This window comes from Procambarus clarkii, chromosome 13 (genome assembly GCF_040958095.1).
Source record: "Procambarus clarkii isolate CNS0578487 chromosome 13, FALCON_Pclarkii_2.0, whole genome shotgun sequence".
NCBI classification, from domain to species: domain Eukaryota; kingdom Metazoa; phylum Arthropoda; class Malacostraca; order Decapoda; family Cambaridae; genus Procambarus; species Procambarus clarkii.
The window spans coordinates 25218653-25233092 of NC_091162.1; the positions used below are offsets into that span (position 1 = coordinate 25218653).

At 45.6% G+C, this 14440-nt stretch overlaps 1 protein-coding gene across 2 annotated transcripts in view; it reads right to left on the minus strand.

Moving 5' to 3' along the window:
• Positions 1–14440, minus strand: part of LOC123757268 (glycerophosphocholine phosphodiesterase GPCPD1) — a 182842-nt gene that overhangs the window by 7569 nt on the left and 160833 nt on the right. For both annotated transcript variants that reach the window (XM_069323819.1, XM_045740805.2), the window contains 2 exons: positions 9218–9421; positions 6009–6169 (listed from right to left, as the gene is read on the minus strand). In XM_069323819.1, the coding sequence (XP_069179920.1) occupies positions 6009–6169; positions 9218–9421 (365 nt within the window). The remainder of the gene's footprint in view (positions 1–6008; positions 6170–9217; positions 9422–14440) is intronic.

Sequence of the window (14440 nt, forward strand, 5' to 3'; positions counted from 1 at the left end):
TTGTTGAACTTTGTAGGCAGTACAACAAAGCCACGTCAACAATATGCACTATACTTAGCAAGAAAAAGGACATTATGAGTGCTAAAGTGGCAAAAGGCGCAAGAACAATCCCGAAACAAAGACCACAAATACTTTAAGTGGAAAAGTTGTTATTAATTTGGATACACAACAAAGAGTTAAAGGGTAATAGTGTTTCGGAGGCCATCATTTGTGAGAAAGCCAGGGTATTGCACGAAGACCTTGTAAAGAAAACCCCTGGAACGAGTGCAGATACGAAAGAATTTAAGGCAAACAGGGGATGGTTTGAAAAATTTAAAAAAAGAAGTGGTATCCATAGTGTTGTGAGGCATGGGGGAGGCAGCCAGCTCAGACAAACCAGCCGCTGAACGATTTATTGAAGAAATTAAAGAGTTTGCAGAGGCTAAGGGATACCTACCGCAACAAGTGTTTAATTGTGATGAGACAGGACTGTACTGAAAAGATTGCCTATGAGGACATACATTACCAAGGAGGAAAAATCCTTGCCCGGACACAAGCCTATGAAAGATAGGTTTACGCTTGTGCTGTGTTCAAATGCGAGTGGCGATTTGAAAATTAAACCCTTGCTAGTGTATCATTCTGAAAATCCAAGGATTTTCAAACAGTATAAAATGCAGTAAAATCAAATGTGTGTGATGTGGAAGGCTAATAAAAGGCCACGGGTGACTAGGATTATTTTTTCGGAGTGGGTGAATGAAGTGCTGTGCCCTGCCATAGAAAAATATCTGCAGGAGAAACATTTGCCACTCAAGGCCCTGCTTCTCCTCGACAATGCTCCTGCTCATCCTCCAGGACTGGAAGATGAATTTATGCACAGATACAATGAATTTCTCACAATAAAGTTCCTTCCTCCTAACACCACTCCTCTAATTCAGCCTATGGACCAGAAAATCACAGCGAATTTTAAGAAACTGTATGAAAGGGCACTTTTCCGGAAATGTTTTGAAGTGACTGAAGCCACAAACCTCACTCTCAAAGAGTTCTGGAAAGACCATTTTAACATTTGTAGTTCTTTAAAACTCGTTGACAAAGCCTGGCAAGAAGTGACTCAGAGAACCCTGATCTCTGGCTGGAGAAAATTGTGGCCTGAATGTGTGCCAGAACTAGACTGAGGGGTTTGAGCCTGTAAATGATGTGCCTATTGTTGAGGAAATTGTTACTCTGGGCTGGCAAATGGGCTTGGAATTGGATGGTGGTGATGATGAGTTGGTGGAAGAACACAACACAGAACTGACCACCGAAGAACTCCAAGCCCTTCAAAAGGAACAGCAAGAAGACCCAGCTGAGGATGTTTCTCCAGTGGAGGAGGATGAGGCAGTAGCAACTGTCCCTTCTGCAGAAATTAAGGTGTGTCAGATGTGGGAAGAGATGCAAACTTTTATTGAAGACTCACCCAGAGAAAGCTGTAGTAGGCCATTGCCTTAATCTTTTCAATGACAATGTGATGCCTTACTACAGAGACAGCTTGCGAAGAAAGGAAAAAGAAGCTTCCATGGACAGATGTGTTGCGAGAAAATTGAGCAGTGAGCCACAACCAGGACCTAGTGGTATGCAGGCAAAACGTGCCAGGGAGTGCACGCCAGAAAGGTCCTCACTGCCTGATGTTATAATGGAAGGGGACTCTCCTTCCAAACAGTAACACCTCTCCTCCTCCCCCCTCCTCACCATCTTCCATACACCTACAGCATTCAACAACAAGGGTAAGTAATAACTTGAACATAGTTTTATAGGTTTATTTAGATGAATTAGGTATAAAATTTAGTTTGAAGCGAGATTTTTGGGTAGTCAGGAACGGATTAATTCACTTCCCATTATTTCTTATGGGAAATTTAGCTTTGGATTACGAGTTTTCGGAATATGAGCTGTCTCCAGAAATGGATTAAACTCTTAAACCGAGGTACCACTGTACTTTAAATGTAAAGTGTTTATGGCCATTGCTCCCTTCGCCTCTCTGAGGGTCCAGGTTCTGGTTTGTGGTCCCCAGTAGGCTTACAAAGGACTCTGCCACTGATGACACTCAAGTAGTATGGCACTTTATCAGTAAGATAGCGTCAGGCAGCTGATGTGGCTCCCCACAGAACCAGTGTTTTACCGTTCTAAGAATATATTGTGCTCATATTAGTGACTAATTTACTTGAGCATACTAATGTTCCACATGTTATACATAAATTTATCAAACAGCATACTACTGAATAATAATATGGGAAAAACCCAGTGAAAAAAAAACAGCGTTGAATGTAATGAAATGCGATTTTTTGGGTGAGCCCCGGAGGCTCCCTGGAGCTTATCGGGCTAATGTGTGTTATATTAGACCGGGACATTAGCTAAGGAGTTCAGACCTACCAGGGACCATGAGCCAGAACCTGGCCCCTTCAGAGAGGTTTCAGGGAGCAATAGCCCTGGGTTGGGGGTTTTCCTTATCTGCCATCGACTAGGGTTAGGCACCTAGAAAGGTAGGCATAACAAAAAAATCTCCACATAGTAAGAATCTAACAACAAAAGCAAGCAGAGGTAGAACTCCCTACAATCCCAAGGAAACAAGCAAACGTAACCCAACTGCCGTGCCGCTCGTCCGCACAGTCCTCCCCCTCACCGAGAGCAAGGAGAGGGGGGAGCCGGACCTCGCCTCACCGGCTGCATAGCACTCCAGTTCGGAAGCTAAGCTTCAACAAACGTGACAAAAATGCCGACCGGTGGGAGGGAGGGTCGCCAGAGAGCCTCTGGGGTTCACCCAGAAAATGGCGTTTCATTACATTCAACACTGGTTTTCTGAGGGGAGCCCCTACGGCTCCCTGGCAGTACATACCCAAAGAGAAGGGAAAGAAAAGGCTGACCCGGGAGACGGCTGCCACAAACTCCGCAGTGCCAAGTCGAGACAACAGGCAGCAACCTGTGACCCAAAGCAACACAAGAACGCCAAGGAGCAGACACGCTCACAAAATAAGGGGCGGCCAGGAACCTGTGCGACCTGCAAATCCCCGCGCCCGAAATGAGCCCAAGGCATGTTACCAACATGGCAGCAAAAGCTGCAAACGTTCGAACGGCACGGGCGCGAAGATAGACTGCAGGCTGGCAAGACTTAACCCGAACCCAGGAACAGGGAACTAAGGAAACCGGATCAACCCAAAGCGCATCCCCAGTCATGGCACACAGGTAATGGCGAAGAGCCACAACCGGACACAACACATGATGCACCCCCAGGCCTAACCAACCAAGCATCAATAACCCATGGACCCTTCCGGAAAGCTGCCGTACGTCTTTTGTCAGAAAAGACGGAGAAGGCTGCAAACATACAAACTTACCATCAGGACCAAAAGAGCAGAAACCCCTGTGCCGGAGGAGAGCAGGAAGCTCCCCGACCCGACCCCCAGAGGCCAGTGCCAACAAAAACAGGGCTTTGGAAAAACAATCTTGAACCAAAGGGGCCACCACAAACCGAGGAGAGAAAAGAGAAGAGAGCAGCCTGACCAAAGACCAGGACGACTCAGGCAGCGCATGAGCAGGCCGGAGGTGAAACAAAGCACAAGAAAGTGTTCGGAACGGAGCAGATGTGACGTCCACCCCGAACGAAAGCTGGAGCGGCTCCGACAGCACCACATGATACGAGGCGACAGGAAGAAGCATCAATGACGGTCCTGAAAACCAAGAAAGAACAAAACAACTCGATCCAAATGAGAAGACAACCTACGAAGAGCAAGAAAATGGCGAAAAGAAACTCCTGGATACTTCATACAGTCGTCGAGACGAAGCTCGCATGTGGGACACCATCAATGAAGCTACCTGATCACCAAGGAGACGGTGATACACCAGCATCAAAAATACCAGACGCGAAGATCAGAGGAGAAGGCCGAACCTGCCACGTACTGGACCAGTCCGCCCTGCCGAAAGAGGAGCAGCCACGCGAAACGCCCCGAATTCGGATGGACACCGAGCAAGCAGCGCCTGAAAACAAGGCTGGGCTGGCCACCAAGGGGCCACGAGGACTACTCGCCCTGGTAAGGACTCCAATCGAGCAGAACCCAACGTAACAGCTGGACCGGGGGAAAGAGGTACAGGTAACTCCACCTCGACCAGTCCTGCCGAAAGGCATCTACCGTGAATGCCTTGCAGGCAGGGTAGGACGCCACAGAGTGGGAGACGCCAAGACCACGCCGACGTAAAGATGTCCATGTCCAGGAATCCATACGTCCAGCAGAGCCAACGAAACGAGTCGGCGACAACTGGCCATTCCATGAACAGTGGAATGAACCGAGACAGGCTGTCCGCTAGGACGTTGGACACTCCCCAGACATGAACCACACAGAGCCAAACCCCGAGAAACCAGTAGACAAGCCACCCAAAGGGACCAACCCCAAAGAGGCAAGGACCAAAGAGAACCCCCATGGTTCCAGCAATGAACCACCGGCGAACAGTCCGGCTCTACCATCCGGGTCCCTCCGGATGGTAGAGCAGACAAGCGGAACAACTGGGAGCCCACACTAGCCAATCGATGAGGTAGGCCAGAAACCGAATCCCGAGCAGACGCAGACAGGTCACCGAGATCTGGTAAAGATGCATAAATACACTAAGTGCCAATTACAAACTAGGGAAGGCAACAAAAGCAGCAAGCCTGAAGCCCCACCAACAACTATGCCAGTCCCGGAACCCTGGAGAGGAACGTGCCAAGAAGTGACCCGGAAGTCCAGGGACACCAACCAGGCACCAGGCCCCAACAGAAGCTGGACCGGAGACAACAGTCATCTAAAGAGGGGCAAAGAATCCAGGGCGCAGACTGAACAAGTCCAGAAGAACCGCAGATCCGCAAAGTCCCGTGTTGGCATTGGAACAGGCGGGAACCATGGAAGGATGAGGGTGGATCGATCACGTCCAATCGCACCCTACACAAAGATGACATGACAAAGCGCAGGGGAAGAGGCCCACCCTGCCAGCCCCGAACCCCCCAAAAAGGGAGAAGCCATCTGACGCCACCAGAGGCTGGAAGACAACCAAAAACACCCACAAACCGCAGGACCAAGCTAGAACTAACAGACCAAGCCACCCCCCAGCGCCCCATCAACAGCGAAGGGATCAGAGCCCCTTCCGAAAGGAAAAAAATACCAGTGAAAAAACAATTCAGCAACAATGAAAGACAGAAATTTACAATAACAATTGCTACTTGCGAGATCCCACACCACCCCAGCTGGGCACCTCCAGCACCAACATTTATGAATCAATGACACAGCGAGAAAAGATCCCTTCACCACAGCCAAAGTAATTTATTATTCCCCCTTACCCCTATGATCAGGGAATGCATTAACAGAAAAGATTTGGAATTTATTTTTCTGCACACTGAAGGGTTTGTCATTTGAACGTGCAGCTCATGGGCTAACTATTGATATTCACTCTGTGTCTCAGTCGTGTGTTCAGCTTCTTGCTCTCAAGCTCACTACTCTCTCACCTTGACCAACTTTTCAGCATTTATTCTTTTACCTATCTGATCTTTGTAAGGTAACCTCATTCACCAGATATTCCTCTTACTACTACTACTGTAATACAAATATCCTCCAACATGCTGCATTTTGCAAGTACCAAGTCAATGAGTATTTCTACCATTGCATCATTCACACGGTAATGTGCATATTTTTCTACAAAATTCAACTATCTTTCATGGTACATCTTTTTTCATATACTGTACTCTAGTCAATTTTTTATTTCTATGATGCCATGTGAATAAACATTATTCTTAGGGCCTGTTTCAACAGTCATTCAAATCATCCAGCACAGTTACTCTTTAACATCCTACCAGTTTCACTACACCACCACCTTCACCCTTTCAAACATTAATTTCATGCACAAGCACTATGAACTGCTCTATGAAAAGTTATTCATTGCCTTATACCATGCCTCAATGCCTCATTCATTAAAATACCTACTCCTTCCTTTAATGGAGAGCATATACAACAGGAAAAAAAAAGGAGGTAAACATTTACTTGTCATAGATGATGCCATGAAGTCCAGCCTTCTTGAGGAATTTTATATTTTCTTGATCATTATTGTCGTCACCCCAGCAGAACACTATTAAGTTGTAATCCATTGCCATTTTCATCTGGCTGTGGTCGCGCATCAAATCTTCCGTATGAACGTTAATACCCTGCGAAAAATACCATGCCATATAACATTCTTGAATAATAGAATGTCAACTCAATACTGCTTTAAGGGGCATATTACCCTATTTTTTAACCCTATTTTTTAATGTTTAATATCAAACTTTTTTACTAGTTGTATATAAGAAGGGGCTGCAACTGGTCTACGTTTCAGTATCGCACCCTAAATAGGAAGCGAGGGATTTTTTTTTTTCAACGAATTTTACACATTCAATAAAATTCTACAACCACAATTTTCAAATGAAATCATTTCTATGACCCTCGTCTCTTACATTAGCATATAATAATGGATTTGTATAGAAAGGGTTATCCAAAATATTTTTAGTTTTACTAATAAAAGTAGTCAAAGTTCCCCAAAAATATATGCCAATATTTCATGTTTGCAAATATTTATAAAATCAATAAATGAACTTAGGAATAAAGTGTTCTATAAGTTTATTAGAGATGTTAACTCTACATATAAGGTGTAAATTTCATGTAAATTACAAAAAAATGAAAGAGGAGAGTTAATTTTATGTTACTTGACTTGTTTGTTGTTGTTTAAGATTCGCTACTTGGAACAAAAAGTTCCAAGTAGCACGGGCTATGGGGAGCCCGTGTGTTACTTGACGATAAATGAGATCAAACATTCTGCCACCTGTGGTTAAAGTTGACTTCAACCAATTTCCTCCAAAATTTGCACCCTTACAGATAGGCTTACGTTCTGTAAGGTGTACAAGTTTCATGCAAATTGGTTGATAAAAAATGAGAAAAAAAATTCAAGAAAAAACAAATTAATTTTGTTTTGGGGGGGGGGGGGGGGGGGGCATAAAACTAAATATTAAAATACTTTATTATATGCTATTGTGATAGCTTAGAGTCAGACATTATTTCAGTTGACACTTTTGTTTGATGTTAATTTTTTACCATTTTGGAAAATTTGACAAATAATTCAATATTTTTCCTCCCTTCCTATTTATACTACGATGCCAAAACTTGGGCCAGTTGAACCAAATTTTATATACAACTAGTCAAAAAAGTTTGATCAAAATTGAACCAGTTTTCATTTATCGCATTTTCCATAATACGGCCCTTAATCAAACATTAAAAATTACCTTTGCAAGAGAACATCGTGCCCCATAACTACAATAAATTAAATGGATTAAAAGAAAGAACATTAGTTTGAAAAACAATGTCACTGTTCATGGTTTGACAAGCCCACTAGAACCAGTGTGGAAATAATCTTCAATTCATTATATAATTTATGCATTACCACCCTGTTTGCCATTCTGATTTTTATTTCATTTAGCAGTCTTTCCCTTAATCTCTAGGGATAACTTACAGCTTGGAGTGTACGTGGAATGTACCTTTTGCTAGACATTCCACGCTGGCTTGAGCTCGTCTCTAGTGATCCAGTAACCTTTATGACTTTTTGGAAATAAAAAGGTTACACTGTATTAGGTTAGGTAATGCAGGGACATTAAAAGTGTTCAGTGATGCTGACAAGAATGTCACCCACATTATGGACAAACCAGAGTGGCTTGTGCTCAGTAAGGTGCTTTTTTCCTATTTCCTCAGCTGTGTTTTTAAATACAAATAGTTTATAATGGTTTCTTGGGATGTCCTGTTTTAACAGCAAAGTTAGTTTCATGGCCCTAGATATGTGTTGTCTATTTTAAGTAAACATGATCATAAATAAAGGCCTACCAAGAAAATAATATTTAAATTAAATATGACATTGGGCTCCACTGACCAATTACAAAAAGTTCAGTTTCATGCTTGTTTAGTTGTGTTTATAAGGAGCAAGATGTAGTTCTAGAGCCTCACCTAACAACTAATGTATTTGGTGCATTTAAACCTCCCAATATTCTTGTAGTGTTGTACTTCCTGTGAATGGTGGCTGCTTCCACTACTGCTGCTTCAAGCTGCTTTTACCCGTTTACAAGCTGCTTCTACCTGTTTACCAACCCACTACATCAAGAGTATTTTTTTTTTACATCTGTGCATTTCTGTTTCCAATTTTCAGCTGTGTCCATTTGTTATCTGTTGCCTGGAAAAGGCCATCTCTATATGCTTCATCTGCTGTACTGTATATCCCTTTGTATCTTATCATATCGTTTCTGGTTCTTCTCTCTTCTGCCAGTAGTGTTTATTAAAGTTCTCTTAGCTCATCACTTAAGTTTTGTAGCATATCTTTGAACTTTAAATCTTGAATTTTGCCAAACTGGGGTTACATGCTGAATTTGTCTAATGTAGAGTAGACAGTATTTTGAAGTATTACTAAGCAATGCATATTACTGCCAGTATCACACATGCTGCTGATATTTATACTAAGTTTAGGCTACATAAAAAAAAAAAACTGTAGACTAATCAGATAAATTAGTGGATGAAGAAATTGAGAGCTCAATATTCCATCCTATACTTAAATATATAAACATTTATGGGCTATTCATTCCCATGCCACCTCTTGGGTGGCTTAATCTTCATCAATCAATATGAACATGATGATTAACAGCAACAGAATAAAATGCTTAATTATATATATATGTTCTGTAGCTGCAGGAGGAAATGGACCAGAGGGGAAGATGGAGGGAGAGGGAGAGGCGGAGGGAGAGGGAGAGGCGGAGGGAGAGGGAGAGGCGGAGGGAGAGGGAGAGGCGGAGGGAGAGGGAGAGGCGGAGGGAGAGGGAGAGGCGGAGGGAGAGGGAGAGGCGGAGGGAGAGGGAGAGGCGGAGGGAGAGGGAGAGGCGGAGGGAGAAGAAGAGGCGGAGGGAGAAGAAGAGGCGGAGGGAGAAGAAGAGGCGGAGGGAGAAGAAGAGGCGGAGGGAGAAGAAGAGGCGGAGGGAGAAGAAGAGGCGGAGGGAGAAGAAGAGGCAGAGGGAGAGATAGAGGCAGAGAAAGGGGGAGTATTCAGTGCCTTGAGTTGGTCTGGTATCAGGGCTTAGTGTCCCCGCAGCCCGGTCATCACCCAGGTCTCCTGGTTGCTGGACTGGTCAACCGGAGAGGCGGAGGGAGGGGGAGACAAGGTGAAGTGAGACGGATGTTTTAACACTCACAAGTATGTCAGCATTGACAGCATATAAAATTGCATGAGGGATGGAAGATGTACGAGAGTCTTCATAAGGTGGCCACACTTCAGATACTCCTTGAGTAAGGAACATGACAGGGTACCGGTTCTGCTTGAGCCGAAGCATCGTACAGATGTCAGGATGAAAGCAAGAGAAAACAATTTTTCTCTTGCCAGAGTGTTCCAAAATCATCTGGTGAGAGAACATACATTTTGGTATTAGATATTAAGGCAAGCCATAAGCAATAGAAGAATACGAGGGAGGATATTTGCTGCGAGTTAATTGTACTGCTATGGGTATGTTTGGAGAAAGGCATGACAGCTAGTTTGTTCTGACTTCAGCTCAATGCATTAGAGTACATAAATAATGTGTGCATATTAGTTCTCCCTCTCGAAGTATTACACACACCAACACTCTCGGCAAAGCACTGCAGTTAATGGACCTCTTCATGCCACTGATGCACCAGCACTTATTTGATTTACAATTTAAAGTTCAGAAAAAAATTGTCTTTCCAAATATCCAAGAAAACAAAGCAGGAAAATAAAAAAAATAAAGGAATATAAAGATGATAAAACAAAGATTATGGCCATCAGTTACAAATAACTTTACTCGATTTTCAATTTTAGTGGTTAAGAATAATGCCATCAAGCTAGGAAGCTTCTCAACTTGCCCTCTCTACCAACACTTGAGGTCCCAAACCATGTGGGGAGTCATCTAGACATTCTCAGGTAATGTATCACATCTCCCACCCAGAACAAATCTCAGCGTTGTATGTAATGAATCGTCATTTTCCGGGTGAGCCCTGGAGGCTCCCCGAAGTTATCCAAACTGACATGTACAATCTTAGTTTGGGGTCATCAGTCACAGGAGTTCTTATACCTACCGGGAACTACGAGCCAGAACCTGGTCCCCTTAGAGGTGCAGGGAGCAATGGCCTATGAGCACTCTACATTTAGAGTATGTCAGCTTTGCCATTGAACGGGGAGGGCACCCAGAAAGATAGGTGAAACAATACGAACCTCCCGCTGGTACAAATTGCACCCTACGTCCGAACAGAGCAAGATAAATCACCCCCAAAAGAAAGCAACTCAACAAAAAGCAACAACTCATCCAACAATCACATTCACTCGTTAGCACCTGCCCCCTCATCCTGAAAGGGGTTGGGAGAGTGCCGGCTTAGGTGAGTAGACAGCTCGCCCCTCAGTTCGAGAATGATGAAAAACCGTCTATTAGAGGGAAGGAGGGTGTCAGCGAGCCTCCAGGACTCACCCAAAAAATGGCATTTCATACATTCAATGCTGGTTTTCTGTGGGAAGCCCCGTCAGCTCCCTGAAGCTAACTACCCACAGATTAGTAAAAGAGGGACCTACCCAGGCGGCGGCAGCACTGTAGGTCTCGAGACGAAGATGAAACAACAGGCCGCCACAGATGTCCTCAGGAAACACAAGGCTGAAGAGGGCCAGGAACAGTCAGATACCTGGTGGCCAGGACCTTGTTCGACCTCCAAAAACCCCATGCCCGAATGTCAACCCAAAACAGATTCCAAAAGACAGTGGCCAAAGCAGCATACTTCCGCACATCAGGGGCACGAAGGTAGACCGCAGGCTGGCTAGATTTTATAACACTGCAGACAATCTGAGACACACAAGTCCTGGAACAGGGAACCAGGCAAACTAGATCTACCCAGAGAGCGTTGGGTAGATCAATGCCAAACCAGTGGTTCGCAGGTAGTGACTTAAAGCCGCCACCGGACAGAAGACATGATGCACCCCTGTCCCAACCAACCAAGCATCCACCACCAACGGACCCCACTGGCACCCTGTTGTCTCAGTCTTCACCAGAAAAGAAGGAGAGAGCTGCAAAGAACAAAAAACCTTCAGGACCAAAAGCAACCCCATCCCAAACCCCCAGAGGCCAAAGCCAACAAAACATGGCTGTCATAAAACAATCCCAGATCGAAGGGGCCACAACAAACCGAGGGGAGGAAAGTGAGTCGTCCTGATCCAAAGACCAGAATGGCTCAGGCGGTGTATGAGCAAGCCGGAGGTGAAAAAATGCACGAGTGCACTTGCAGAATGGAGCAGAAGTGACATCAACCTCAAATACAAGTTGGAGCGGCTCCGCCAATGCTGCACGATAAGAAGTATTCGGCATGAGATGCTAGTCAAAAAAAAACCAAGAAAGAAAAGATGAAACAATCCTAACAGATACAGACAACACCCTACAAAGGAAAAGGAAATGGCAGAAAGACCTCCAGGAACTTCATACTGTTGCTGAGAGGAAGACTGCAGGTGGGACACCATCAAAGAAACCACCCAAACACCAAACACCCCGTGTCAAAAAAAAAAAAAAAAAAAAAAAAAAAAAAAGAGCAGAAGAGTAAATCGAACCAGTGAGGTACCTCACCGGCCCGACCCGCTGAAAGAGGTGGATCCGCGGAAAAACTCTTGGGTTTGGACACAGAGCAAGCAGCGTCTGAAACCATGGTTGAGCCTGTCACCAAGGGGCCAGGAGAAGCACTCTCACATGGCAGGATTCGAGCAAAGTAAGAACCCGGAGCCGCAGTTGGACTGGGAGATAATGTTATAGGAACCCTCACGTCTACCAGTCCCGCCAGAAGCATCCACCGCGAGAGCCTGGCAGTCTGAGAATGACGCCACATATAATGGAAGATGCAGAGACCAAGCCAACACGAAGAGGCCCATCTCCGGGCACCCAAACGTCTGACAAAAACTAGAGGAAGGAGCCGGCATTGACCATCCACACCATGGCAAGGAAATGCAGTACAATAGGCCATCTGCCAGGACGTTGGACACTCCCAGAATATGAATGGCTTGGAGAGCTAAACCCCGAGAACTCGGCAAAAGAGCTACCAGAAGCAACCAGCCCCAAAGAGCCACGGACCACAAAGACCCCCCAGTTGAGACAATGAACCAAAGAGAAGCAGCCCGAATGTATCCAGATTACAGTCCTGAGAAAGCCGAATCTGCTGCAGTGCCTGCCACACAGCCACAAACTCCCGCACTGTGCTGTGAGCCCAACAGAAGGACTGAGCCCAACGTCTCTGGCCGGCCCGGTGAGCACTGGGCACAAAGCCCCAGCCACAAGACAAGGCGTCTATGAATACATCGAGCGAGGGAAGGGGAAGGCACCATGGCACCGAACCCCGAGAATCCCGAAGAGGAAGCTGGAAACGAAGCAACCACCGCAAGGACCCTGGGGGTTGAACCCAGCGGTCGTGAGTGCGGCGAAAGGGCCTGCCCCTTAGATACTGGAACAGCCTCCAAAGCCAAACCCTGCCCAGTGGGTAAACTAGCAGGGCAAAGTTCAGACTCCCCACACAACTGCTCGAGTAACCGCCAAGGGACCCGGGTCCCCCCTCAAAAATAGCTGAAAGTGAGACTGCAGCCAGAGCAAAGCCACAGGAGGGTGGGAGATGAACGCCGTCCAAGAATCCCATACTAGGTCCAGCCAAGTCCAAACCTGGAACAGAACTCACAGGGACTTCTGCCAATTCACCAGAAACCCAAACCTGGCAAGTTGAGAAAGAACCAGATCCCTGGCTAGCAGACACCCAGACCAGGAGGAAGCCCACACCAACAAGCTATTGAGGTAGGCTGTCAGCCAGGAAGGCACCGGAACTTTGAAACGTACCCAAGCAGGGTAAGAGGAACTGAACTCAAACAAAACTGGATCCAACACAGAGGTGAAACCATGTCTCACCGGAAGCATGTGCCAAGGGCCTCCCCAAACCCCCCAAAAGGAAATCCAAGAGGAAGAAAACCTCCGAAAAGACGAATCCGAGAAACCCTAGAAATGTACCCGGAAATAAGTTTTAGGCGAGCTCAACCTACCACATTTGCCAGCAGAAAAGATGCTCCATGTAAATTAAAAGTTTCATTAGCTGTCCATATATATATATATATATATATTTTTGTAAAGCTGATAAAACCCTGTCGATTAGCAGGCAAACTGACCACCAATACCAGTCGTGAAACCTCGAGGACTCTAGAGTACGACTACCAACACAACCTAGGTGTACCTAATGAGAAGCTAGGCAAACCACCTCCAGAAACAATAGCGAAAACTCCAGACAAAATGAAAAATCCCTGAAGCAACACAATCAATCTGGCAGCCAGAGAGAATCGTCGGCCGCCACCTGGTTGCAAGCTGTGCCGGCCACAATGCGCCCCATCCAGCAACAATCACTCCCTACCCAGGGCAAGACGAAAACCCCAAGACCCGATACGTACCCCAAGGGCAAAGCCTACGACAAGCAATGTAGACCTCAACGGGAGTGAGTCTCTAACGCCACAGGAAAGAGAACCCTGAAACACAAGGGCAGTACTTACAGGGCACCTACAGAAGTTGACCCTAGGTGCATGCAGCCCCATGTACCAAGACCACCTGGCCAACACACCATCCACCCTGCTGGTACAGCCACACAGGGCAAAATCCTGAACAGCGAGGCCAAAGGTGATGTCTGACCACCAGGCACATCAGTCGAGAACTGAAGGGGCGAGCTGTCTGTTTCCCCTCTCCCCCTTCAGGGGAAGGGGGAGTGCTAACGAGTGAATGCGATAGTTGGATGAGGTGTTGCGCGTTAAGTTTTATTTTAAGGGGGGGGGGTATTTTGCTCTATTCAGACGTACGTGGCCATTTTTACCAACTGGAGGTTTGTATTGTTTTGCCTATCTTTATGGGTGCCCTCCCCGGTCAATGGCAAAGATGACATACTCTAAATGTAGTGTTCATGGGCCATTGCTACCTGCGCCTCTCTGAGGGGACCAGGTTCTGGCTCATGGTCCCCGGTAGGCATAAGAACTCCCATGACTGATGACCCCAAAACTAAGATTGCACCTGTCAATTTGGATAGCTTCAGGGAGCTGACAGGGCTCCCCACAAAAGTATGTACTTTGTGATGATGAAAATTGCTAGACTATTCCAACATTAGGTGAAGTGATAAGATATTTTTCAGGCAGCAGGCCAATAAAAGTGGTTCATGAACCAACTGCTAAAAATCCAGGAATGCTAATTCTGAGGGACTGATTTTCTCTACGCTTTGTTACAAAGAATGCATATTTTCACATACATTACTTTCATCTATACAAATTTTACAATTTACTTTTATTTACAATGATTTTTTTTTCTCATAAAAACTGTCCTGCAGTATGAAGATTTATATACTGACTATACTGTATGCATCATTGC